Here is a 12,215-nt window from a genome sequence, read left to right on the forward strand (position 1 = left end):
GTTCTTCCAAGATGGGACTCTTCCTTGCACTGAAGTCAGACACATATCACTCTGATACCACAACATGCATTTAATTTCGAGACCTAGAGTGAAACTAACAGGAAAGCATATTGTGTAGCTGATGAGGACCAGGGGAAGACATACAGAGCATCCTTAAATGCTGTATTCTAACTCGCTCAAATCTAATTAGGTCTGGAGAGCTATCATTTCATTAAGCAATCAAGAACCCCTAACTGAACCTTGCTCTGTAAGTGTTTAGTTCTCAAATACGTACAGTCTTTATAATGTTGAGCTTCCAAAGCAATGTAAGAATTTGAATGATGACTTCCATCTTACATATATGAAAACACAATTTAAAACTATAACATGCTTGAATTAACCTTTATAAAAGAAGTTGCTCTTCCTTTGTGTTTAATAGTAAGAATTTCTAAGTTTGTTCACCTTGTTCAGAAAATGGAATATCAAATGCTTCATGGCCTAACATGTCCTATTCATTTGAGAATCGTATTGGTGTTATCAGAACTTGACATTTGGACTGAAATATTACTGATTTTCAGCCAAATGAGGTCACAGATAATTGGACTCACCAGTTATTTTTCAAACATCAAGGAACTAGCCACAGAAAATGATATTTACATTGTAAATGATTTATGATCACACAAATCTTCCAATTCATATTTTTAAAAGATTACCTTTACTCGAGCAAACTGAAAGAGAGAATAGGAAACAGAAAGGTAGACTTTGTAGTGATGGGAAGGGATCTGAAGAAAGGGGGAAACAGGAGGGCAGGGAGAGGAAAGGGAAGTAAAAATGTATTAAGATGTGATATACATATGTACCATCTCCCCAACACAAATTTAACTATTACGTATCACAAATATATGCCAATAAAAAGTGTTTATTTTTATTCCTATGTAATTCATGATGAAAAGGAAAAAATAAAGGCATAAAAAACTTGAAAAAATACTACCTTTACCTGCCTTGACACAATCCCTATCTGCTCTGATTTTCAACATCAACAAAAACTTTGTTTTTCTTATTCACATGGAACTGCTGTTATAACAAATACAATGAAGAGCCAGCTATTGCTCTGAATATTTGTTATTTCACACACAGATTGCTGAACTCCAATTTATCAGCAGAAATCCCCTACCAGGACGGGATTGCTTGAAAGGAAAAGGAGACCCCACTTCCTGCCTCATACACAGCCCCACTCTTTGTCTCTGCACTGTGAACACTGCTGCTCAAAGTATGGTCTCCAGCCAGCAGCATCACCTCCTAGGAAGCTGGCTGTGAATATGCATTCTCCAGACTGCCCGCCCAGTCCTACAGAATCAGGGTCCTGGTGATTCGTGTGCACATTACAGTGTGAGAGGTGACGTCTTAAGAAGTGAGGCCGTATTATTGATGTGCTCGATTTTAAATGCTTTGCACCTCCCTCTGGAGGAGAAGCAGTAGAACAGGCATTGGAGGGGAAGGGAGGACATCAAAATTATTTCTGGGCTCGTTTCTTTATCAATGGCTCTTTGGTCAGTTTTTAATGCTTTTCAAAAGGTCAGAGATTTTTGATGTGATTTCTGTGAAGATGCCAAAATAAATCAAGTATCTAACAAGGTTTTTCAGTAACTAGCAAATCTTCATGTGTGTTCTGGTTTTTAGTTTTATTTGCTTTTTGTTCTTTGCATTGTTTTATTTTATTAATAGCCCCTCTTTGCAGCTGTCATTTTAAAAAATGAGTTTCTGGTTCCTCAAGGGGGCAGGGTTGTCCACAAGGCTGCAGCAGGGTCATCAAAGGGAGACATTAGTCACAGATTCATTAGCAAAACAAAAACATTAGAAGTTTAGGTCAATTTTCAAACTATTTCAAATATTGGAACTGATTTACATATTTCTCCTTACTTTTTTTTTTTTTTTGCTTTTTTTAGAAAGTGGCTTAGCCAATTGTAAGATAACTAGTTCAGACATTAAGCACAAAGTGTTTTTATGCTAAATTAATCTTAGGGGCTAGGAATAGGCTTGGGTTTTTATCTCTTCTTAGAATCCCTGGATTCCCCAAATTCATTTTGGCTCCTATTCCCCTCAATATGTGCTCCTGATTGACAGTATTGTATTCCATCAAACCTTCCCATAGCATAGCATGGAGCATACTTTATCTTAATTACTTTACCAGTTATGTTTGTTCCTCCTTAGAATGTGGCCTCCACGAAGGAAGGGGCTGTGTTTTATTCATATTTGTATCACAAGTACCCAGAACCGTGTATGGTACATAGTAGGTACTTAATAATTATAGATTGAAGGAATAAATAAATAAACAGAATGAATAGAGAAATGAAGGACATGCAATCTAAATAACAACTTACTTTCCAACTATGAAATACTACATAAAAACAGACTAAGTAGATTCAGGTCTGGTCACTCACGCTTGTGATCCCAGCACTGGGGACAGAAGGATCACAAGTTCGGGGCCATCCTAGGGAACATAACAAGTTCAAGACCAGCCTGAGCTACTTTGTGAGGCCCTGTCTCAAAAAGAAAAAAAAGTAGATGGAATATAAGATTCTTAATATAGAGCTATTTTACATTTTACTTGTAAAACACACTTGTTGATTGGACTATATTTTATGTTTTTGTACCAACTGTGAAAAAGAAGATTAAACAAGATGGTATAGATTTATTGACAGCAATTTAGGATGCATTCATTGATATGCTATGTTCAATTGTCACTTGTTTAAATAGTAGGTCAATTACTATAAAGGTCTATTCACAAAAACAAAATTCTGTCTAGTGAAGTTCCTTCCTAATAAAAAGAAATAAAATTTTATTTTCTTAAATAAAATAAAATTCTAATTAAGTCTTCTCATAACCAAGACTGTTGTTCCCTCTGAGGACTCAAACTGGGAGAATATTGTATTATGAGTTACTATAAGCAAAATGAATTTTCAGTGGGAAGCAAATGAACATGTTGGTAGCTAGTGGGCTTGGAGCTTGTCCTTTGTGGCTCATGAGTATGCTCATAAGATGTGTTCAATATGTCTTCCTGTATTGGAGCCTGGAGCCAATGACCAGAATATGTGTGCACAAACAAAACTCGCCAAGTGCCATCCCAGTAATATAAATGATGTTTCTGTAGACTTTGAATACTTCTGTCCTTCACCCACTCTGTGTGTCAGGATAACAGCTAGAAATAAATGGTATACTCAGACTGGGTAACTGAGGGGGCCTTTATAAAGCTTTACAAAGGGATGAGCAGAATTAAGAGAAACCAAAAGGACAGTGGGTGAAGGACTCTGACTAGGAAAGTGTCAAGAAATCCAAGGCCACACCTAGTATCAATTGCAAAGGAAGGAAGTGATCTAGAAAGACAGCCAGAGCTGTATGTGGTCTGCTCTTCTCCACAGGAAAGCAGCCGTGCCCACCCATTGCCCTGCCAGAAGGCAGACCATACAACAAGTGCATTGACCTTACTCTTCTCCAACCTTGGTCCTCCTGATGCTGCCCTCCACTGACAGACCCAACAGGAAGTTCAAGAGCAAAAGAGTCAAGTTGTGCAAGGCATAGAGGTCAGCATCACGGGGCACAAAGCTGGGGACTGGGGCGGAGGGTGGACTTGAAGTGTGAGACCAAGGATATCCACAGCACACACACTTTCCAAATGCCTCTGCTCCAAGGTACTCACCACCTCATTCACACTCTGTTGGCCATAGATATTCCCAGTAAGTGAAAAAAAAAAAGATAACAGGAATTTTAGTAGGAATACAAGCTTATCGATTCATTTGCTCAGCTACAAAGGTAAAAGCAAATTCTCTTTCTATTTCCCTAAAATTTGCAGAAATGAACTAAAAGTATGAAAACTTAGAAAGAAAACTATCTCCTATAAAATTAGCAAAGAACTAAGATTCTCAAATTACAGACTATCAGAATTATCTGGCTAAAAGGGTAAAATTTTTATGAAATCAATGGACAGCCCTAAAAGGTGATACATCCTTCCACAGATGCCCGTTGGTTTTCAAATTTTGACGTAGGGATGAGTTCCTGGAGACCCAGGGTCAGATGGTGAGGAGGGGAATGGGCAGGTCCCGAGAAATATCTACTATATGTAGAGGAGTTGGTTTCATAGCAGAGTGATGCTTATGGGAGTACCGTGTGCACCTTTCATCTTTATCCACAACACCCCAGAACTTGAAACTTAATGCAGAAGAGTCTAGAGGCAAGAGCTGTAGGGAAGGAGCTAGAAATAAGGAATTACCTTTGTAGAAGACTTGCCCCCTAGCTCCCTCCATAGATTCTAGTCAGTGTCAACTAAGTAGTAATAAACAGAGGCCAAATGTCTGTCTACCACTGCAACACATACACATGCACATGTTCATGCACACACACAAGTGTATACATATGTATATACACTCAGCACAGGAAGCAGGGATATATGATGGGGCATAAGTAATCTGCTCACTCACTTTGAGGTATTTTTGAATAAAATGCATAGCAGAGTTGTGAGGAATGTTGATGAAACAAAATACCTGATCTAGAGTTAATGTCTTTCCCACATGGCTCTCTCCTTCCCTTCTTATTCATGAGAAACTAGCAGGTTTGGATAGAATTGCCTCCACTTGGAAATGGGTAATAAATGAAAAACCTTCAAAATGCATTGATTCTATATCCAGTTATTATTTTTTTAAAAAAGGAATGGTTTACAAGCAAACAGGTAACTGTATTTCAGAAAAAGCACAAGAAATAATAAGGTCATCTCCATACATTCAAAGAAATTATGAACCATTTAAAAAAATAAGTGCAAAATGAGCTAGCAGAGCCAGGAAATAAAATGAAGGCTACAATAAAATTACAGATGTGAAAATTACATTAGAATAAGAATCAAACAAACATTGCTTTTGAAAAGTCAATTACTAACAGACTTCAATGTAATAAAAACTCATGGGCAAGTCAGAAAAAATATGAAAGCAATTTAAGATTGATAGTTAAGGAAGGCAGAGCTGCTCCTGGAGTAGAGAATGCAACAAATGGATCTTTTTAAAATTGAAAGCCAGGAAGAAAATATCTTCATTTAAAAAAAAAGAAGAAAATACGAAATCTTTAGATCCAAGGAACTACTGTTTTCCAGGAAGAACCAGCATTGTGACTTGCAGTGTGAAGTATCACAGAAAAGTTACAAAGTGGGGAGGGGGTAGGAGGGCAGGGAAAGGCGATGAAGAAAGGAATCGAGATGTGTTATGTACATGTACCAACTCCACACAAGGAATGTACATGATCTGAAAACAATTTTATCAGCACCAAGTCCAAAATAAAAATGAAAATTACAGGAGTAAGGAGAGAATAGAAGGGAAACCACCCACAAAGAGGAAATCATCAAGCTAGCTGCAGACTTCTCCAGAGCAGCAACCAATGCCAGAACACAGTGCAACAATGTCTTATAGAATTATGAGGGGAAAGGACATGATTCTATAATTTTATATACATTCAATTTGTTTGTTCATAGAATGACATTCAGAATTGAATATCTTTGGGCCCTGCTTGCAAACAAATCTTCCAACTAAACATTAAATCAATACAGGAAGTTTAGGAGAGAGGATACTGCTGACAAAAGGGATGCTGATGATCTGACTCATTTAGACCAAGACTAACACTAAAACCTAACCCTGCCTCAGGACCTTTTGCACCTGCTCTTCCTTCTTCTGCATGGCTCACCCTATATGTTCAGGTCTACTCACACTCAAACCTCTGCCTTGACAAATCTACCAAAAATAGTCCTGCTCCTCTCCTCCAGTCTCATAACCGCCTTGATTTTTATCCTTAACATTTACCACTGCCTGATATTGAAGTATATATGTATTGTTGGTCTCCTCTATAAAAATAGTGTTTAACTGTTCAGTGCTATATTCTCAGGTCTTGGAAGCCTACTGAGGATGAAAAAGATGCTCAAAAATTATCTCAAAAGGTTTGAGGCAGGAAGATCACAAGTTTGAGCCTAGCCTGACAGCTGGATGTAGCACAGTGTGAAGACCCTGCATTCAATCTCCAGTACCAGAACAAATAAAATAAAATAAAGTATCCATTGACTGAATAAATTGTTCAAAATTTCAAATGTTAAAAACCTTAAAAATGTATAAAGAACATTATAACTGCAACAAATGATGTACACCCATTTCCTCAACAGTAAGGAATCAATTTGACAAATTCCTTAAAAAATACCTTGACCATGTTTAAAAGTTAATGAGATGTCTTGAGTTTTCACTTGTGACTTTCCTTATTTCTAGATTCAAGCTGGATGTTTGTGTTTTTTGGATCACTGGAGCTCTCTGAGATACTGACAACTTAGTGAAGGCAAAATAATAAAGTAACACATTGATTCCATAAAACTGGATCAGGGAAATAAAAATCTTCAAATATATAATGTAGTAGGGTTGTCAAGGACTTGGAGTAACAGGGATTCTCAAACATTAACGGTGGCAATATGAAGTGATACAATGTTTCTGGAGACTTTGGAAGTATCTGACAAAATTTCTCATGTGCATATTTGTTCACCTAGAAATTCTATTCCTGGAAAATAGTCTTCAGATTAATTTTCAAAGATTAAGCGGATGTTGATTCTAATATTGCATATAATAAAAAGAAATAGAAATGAACCCCAATTCCATCAAAGAAGGGGCTGGTTCATGATATCCCCAAAATAAATATTAAGTAGGTAGTAAAAGCAAGTGAAGTATATTGTTATGTACAAATATATACACTGTAATGCAAATGTGTGTATTGGCATGTACAAGTATCCACGGTATAGCGTGGAGAGGAAAAGGCGGCCAGAGAACAACATATGTGCTATCATTATGTAAAAGGAGTATTAAACTATGCAAGTATTCGCTTCCAACTTTGTGTTATTTGCAAGTATATGGAAAGATGCTTCAAAACTGCTCATGGCAATTGCCTCTCGGCACTGAGATTTAGGGGGAAGGATGGAAAATGGAGAGATTTAATCTACCAACTTCTGTAGCATTTAAACTGCATTTATTACTTTCATTATAAAATTTTCTTTTAAAGGTTTCACACACTTTTATTTATTTGTTTGTTTGTTTGTTTGTTTGTTTATTTTTGGTACCGGGGATTGAACTGGGGACATTGCACTTGCAAGGCAGGGGTTGGAACCACTGAGCTAAGTCCCCAGCCCTCACACAATTTTAAACACATTTATTCAATGTCTGCAATGTGCTGAATACATGAAAAGCCACATTTCCTGTCCAAAGGAGGCAGAATTAGCAAGAAAACCAGTTTATCATTACATGGTGCCCTCTGTCACATACAGACCGAACTGTGAGCTCCCTGAAGACAAGGCCAGGGATGTCTGTCACTATGTATCCTGTGTACCTATCACAGCATTTGACACATGGAAAATATGCAGCTAAACAAGTGGGTGACTGCATTAAATGACTGAGACACATATTCAGGACCTGAATTTTTCTGTGACTCAATGCCTCTACCACACTTGTCCCTTCATGAACACAGATTTGATCATTTGCAAAATCCACCTTTAGATGTTTTATGATCTTCTCTGGACGCTTTAAACTTGTCCTTTGGCTAAGTCCACGTGAAAGACAGGCACCTGTCAAGATGTCATTTCTGATCTGGGACTACCAGTAACAATGTCAGAGTACCATGCTTGCAGGGATACCAAGAATTCAAGGAGATCTCATGCCAGGTATAGTGGTGCATGCCTGTAATCTCAGTTACTTGGGAGGCTGAGGCAAGAAGATTACAAGTAAGAACCAAGAGAGACTATGTAAAGGTGCAAATTCCCAATGATGAATGTCATTATATTGTATACCTAAAATGTACCAATAAAATTAATTTTAAAAAAAGAAGATTGCAAGTTCCAGGCCACACTGAGTAACTTAGTGAGTGAGACTTTGTCTCAAAACAAAATATACAGACTATAGAACTAGAGATACAATTCAGTGGTAGAGCAGCCCTGGGTTTAATCCCTACTACCACAAAAAGGAGAGAGAGAGAGAGGGAGAGAGAGACTGATTTATCACATAGTGTCTGTGCCTTTTTGACCCCATACTCTTCTGAAGACTGTTCCAGAGAAGTATGAAACAAAGGTTGTAAGTGTGGGATCAAGTTAGTAACTGTATACAAGAGAGTGCATTCTCACAAACACATAGATCTCATGCCCAGCCCACTGGGAATGCAGCCAAGAGCCTGCCACAGTCTGATATTTAATGCTCTGCACCAGAAAACTGGCAGTGGGCAGACACCTTCCCTCCCCCCTGGGTTTCTAGGAGTGGGTCTTCTCTGTTCAAAACATCCTACAAGAAGCACCTCAGCAAGGAAAATACTTAATTCAGTCATTTGGTACTCTCTTCGCTAATCTACTATCTGGATTTTTAAATTCAAATTAAGAAGCTCTTATATTATTAAAGCCAGTAATGCTCATGAGTAAATGACTAGATTTTTTTAAAAAACAATTTTATTTAGTTTCATTTTAATTGACAACCTTGGGTTTTTCAACATGGTCAGATAGTGGCATACAACAAACTGGCTTTAACATAGATTGTTCCTTTCTCCTGTTACAGACATTGACAGTTTTCTGATGCTTCACTGTGACACATTTTCTGTTACCTGTTTTAAGTAACTTCAAACGATACTTAAGAGATGGTTTTCAGTTTTTTTCTTAAATAGCTGAGCGTTGCTGTTTTAAAACACAAATAACGTCATCATAGTCATGCAAATCTGTTTGGTGGCTCTCTGATGCACTCAGGATGAAATCTCAAGTCCTTACACGGACTACTCAGCACTCTGTGATATGCCCTGGTGATTCTTTAGTCATCTCTGGTCAATCTTCCCCTCACTCCCAAAGCCCGAGCCACACTACTCTGCTCCAGTTCACTCAACTTGCCAAGGCATCTCCTGCTGCAGGGCCTTACCACATGCTGCTTTCTCAGACCAGAATGCTTCTCCCTTCACTTCTCACCTAGTCAATTCCTGTTCATCCTTTAGGTGGCTTTATCCTTTTTAGGAGGCTTCTCAGACCCCTGCTCTATGTCCTCTTCCGGTTATTTTTTCCTTTCTTTTCCTTTGTGGTGGTTATTGCACCTTGAATTGCAAGTTTAACATCTATCCCTTATTAGATGATGAGAATCATGACTGGTGGATTGATCACTGCTAATGTCAATATGTATTTATTGATTACATGAAAAAAATGAAAGAAATGAATTTCATTCCCTCTTTTAATTATGTTTTTCACAAATACAAATTAGGCACAGTAAGTGAGGGGAGCTGAGTCCCTGCCTCACTCATATTTACAGCAAACTCTGTTAGCTAGGATGAGATGGGGGTAGAGTGAGGGGAAGTACAGAACTTGGCACATGGGACATTCTGTCAGACCCAAGGAAGGACAGAAAAGGTATTATTCTTCAGGGAGAGAAGAGTGGAAAAGCTGATATATTGAGGAAGTAGAGGGAGTAGGGCAGAGAGCAGACAGGTAGCTGGAAGTTGGGAGGTTAATGGGAAGGTGGGGAGGACCTTGGACTGCGGAAGCCAGGCCAGGCTGGGCAGGGGAGGGGGCTGCGTAAGGCAGCAACTTGAACCCTGAGCAGGGAAAGGAAGAGTGTGATGAAGAAGGCTGCTCACAGGAGCTGCAGGCATAAGGAAAGCACTTGGAGCGTACCTTAGGGGAGGGTCCAGCAGGAAATGGGGAAAGGTGTGAGGAAGTCAGCTTATACAACCTGTAAGAGGTCCCACAGTTATGGAGCACCCAAGTGCTAGATCTAAGAGAAACATATTATAGATGGCATTATTAACAGGAGAGAGTAGAGATGAATGTTACTGTCCCAGCCAATGGCAGGGTACCCTTCAGCCCTACACAAAGCGATGACTGGACCTAAATTCAATCTCTCATAAAGGACCGTCTCCATGTCAAAGAAAATGACAATGAGAAGGGAGAATGAAGCATGCCAAAGGCCAAGGAGCTCAGTTTCTGTCCTGTGTATCAAAGCCTGCCACAGCTTCTGACAGATTCTCCACATCTACAATGAATCATGGGAACTGTGTTACTCTCTGTTGCCCTCCCAGCATTGTGTTTCTTTATAAATTATCTAAAAAAAAATAGCTTGCTGCCAACCTGAGACCCTATAAAATGTCAACAGAAAATGCTGGAGACCATAGTGTTGGTACTGAAATAATAGATGATACTTATGGAAAGCAGATCATGTTTATTAAGCATACTTTGTGTCAGGCTCTGTTCTAAGAATCTTGTTTAATCAACGTGTTTAATTATCACACAAATCACATGAAATAGCTACTACTATTGCCATTTTCCAGATGAGAAAAATGAGGTCCAGGGAGAGCGACACCATTGAGCAATGCGTCTAAGGACCGTCTGACTCCAGGCCCAGCTCTGAACCACCACACTAGCTCGTTAAATTTGTACATACCTTACAACTTACAATGCCCTTAGAAGAGAAACAGATATCTGATCCTCTCAATAATGCTTCATAGTAAGGAACATCTTTGCCTCCCTTGTACAAATAGGGAAACTGAGGCTCAGAGACATTAAATACTGACATAGGCGATCAGTAGCACTAGTACCAAGGAAAGACTGAAATCCATGACCCCTCACTCCTGAAAGGGCCCACCATCTCTCACTTCTGCTTTCGCAGGCTTATGAGTGAGGATGGAATTGCATCTACACAATTAGATATGCAGGAGGATAAAAACTGCATTGAGGGTTCATTGGGCTTGGCATGAAGGTCTCAATACCTGAAAACATGACATGATCCGCAACGTGCAATATGATTTCATATGGCCCAACGTCGGGGAGTATCCGGGGGAAGGGCACGGGGCGAGAAAATTCTGGCCAAGGAGACAGGGACCCAAGAGCTGGCTCCGAAGATGAGCCTCGCTTGGGGCGGCTGGCGCCTGTCAGAATGGCCCTGCTGCAGCAACAGAGTGACCAAAACGCCACGCAGGGCTGCCGAGACGGCTTAGAGAGGAGCCCCAGTCCGGACCCTCCCCGGAGCCCTCTATTGTGTCTTTTTTCTGGTTAACGCCTCTCTTGTGTTCATGCCATCTCTCCCCCACCCCTCCCTTGCCGTGCCCACGGTGCCAAATGTTGTAATTGAACCTCTGGCTGCAGCTAGTACATTTGTCTCATTTCTCCATTACCCCAGAAGCAAATCAATTCCTTCGGGTCCTCTGACGGTTTCCAGTAGCCTGGGGATTGTAGCCCTGGCTCAGGTTACCCACCAACTCATCACCCTTCCATTACGCGCTTCGCCCCGAACCACATTTGCTTCCGATCCGCAGTCCCCACCCCCTTTCTTTTTTTAACTGCAGTCCAATATTGCTGACACGGTTAGGAATCGGAAGTAATGGCTATTGCGGCCAACTCCCCGAGAACCAGAAGCTTGGGGCAGGGACGGGGAAGCCTAAAAGGTGTCCCCCCTCCTAGCCACATCACGGTCCCCGGACAGCCCTGCTGGCCAAGGGGCAGCTGCGCACAGCCAGGCATCTCAGGGCTGCTATCCCTGGCCGCCTGCAGCCACCGCGGCTGCTATAGAAACACCAGCCGTACACACGGGGCTGAAACGAAACACCCATGCTGGACTGAGACCCGGCGGGGAGCGGCCTGCCGCCTTGGTCGCCATGGTAACGCGGCGGCGCGGGGATACTCACTCCATCGCGGGGCTCCGGGCGGCGGGCGCGCTGCTGTGGGGCTCGCGGCGCTGCTCCCCTCTGCCGCGCCGAGAGCTCTGGCCGCTCCACGCGCGAGGTGGAGCCAGGAGCCGTCTCACCTCCTCGCCCGCACCCCCTCCTCCCTTGGAGGGCTGAAAGTGAACGCTCGGGCTCGCTCGGCTCCCAGCCTACGAATAAAACGGGAAGCAATTGGATAATGTTGTTCGCCGGGCGCTAGACGAGCCACTCCACTCTTGGGTTTCGGGGAGGGAGCGCGCCCGCAGCTGCGCGCAGGGCGAGGTGGCCACCAGCGCTCAGAGCCGGGAGCCCCCGCGCCAGGTGCGCCGGCGGCTCCCCGGGTACGCGGGATGCTGCGCGGAGCCGGGTGGGAGGAGGAGAGAGGCGTCTGCGGCGGATGGCACAGACCAGAGGGCGCGAGGAAACGATTGAGTCGTTGGCAAGGTTGCAGCTCTCGCCGCTTGGAAGTAGCCAAGAAGCTCCTGGCTTCTGCACACCGCAAGGACTGCCCCCTGTGG

At 41.7% G+C, this 12,215-nt stretch overlaps 1 protein-coding gene across 4 annotated transcripts in view; it reads right to left on the reverse strand.

Moving 5' to 3' along the window:
• Positions 1 to 12,012, reverse strand: part of Palm2akap2 (PALM2 and AKAP2 fusion) — a 504,788-nt gene extending 492,776 nt beyond the window's left edge. For 2 of the 4 annotated variants that reach the window (XM_087183574.1, XM_004848142.4), the window contains exon 1: positions 11,680 to 11,794. In XM_087183574.1, the coding sequence (XP_087039700.1) occupies positions 11,680 to 11,684 (5 nt within the window). In that variant the 5' untranslated portion in view covers positions 11,685 to 11,794. Of the gene's footprint in view, positions 1 to 11,679 lie in introns of all 4 variants that reach the window. The other 2 variants (XM_087183576.1, XM_087183573.1) reach the window with 2 other exon arrangements.
• Positions 12,013 to 12,215: the final 203 nt, after the last annotated feature.

This window comes from Heterocephalus glaber, unplaced genomic scaffold (genome assembly GCF_053883595.1).
Source record: "Heterocephalus glaber isolate CG9 unplaced genomic scaffold, H.glaber_assembly_v1.0 deba00001481, whole genome shotgun sequence".
Lineage (NCBI taxonomy): Eukaryota > Metazoa > Chordata > Mammalia > Rodentia > Bathyergidae > Heterocephalus > Heterocephalus glaber.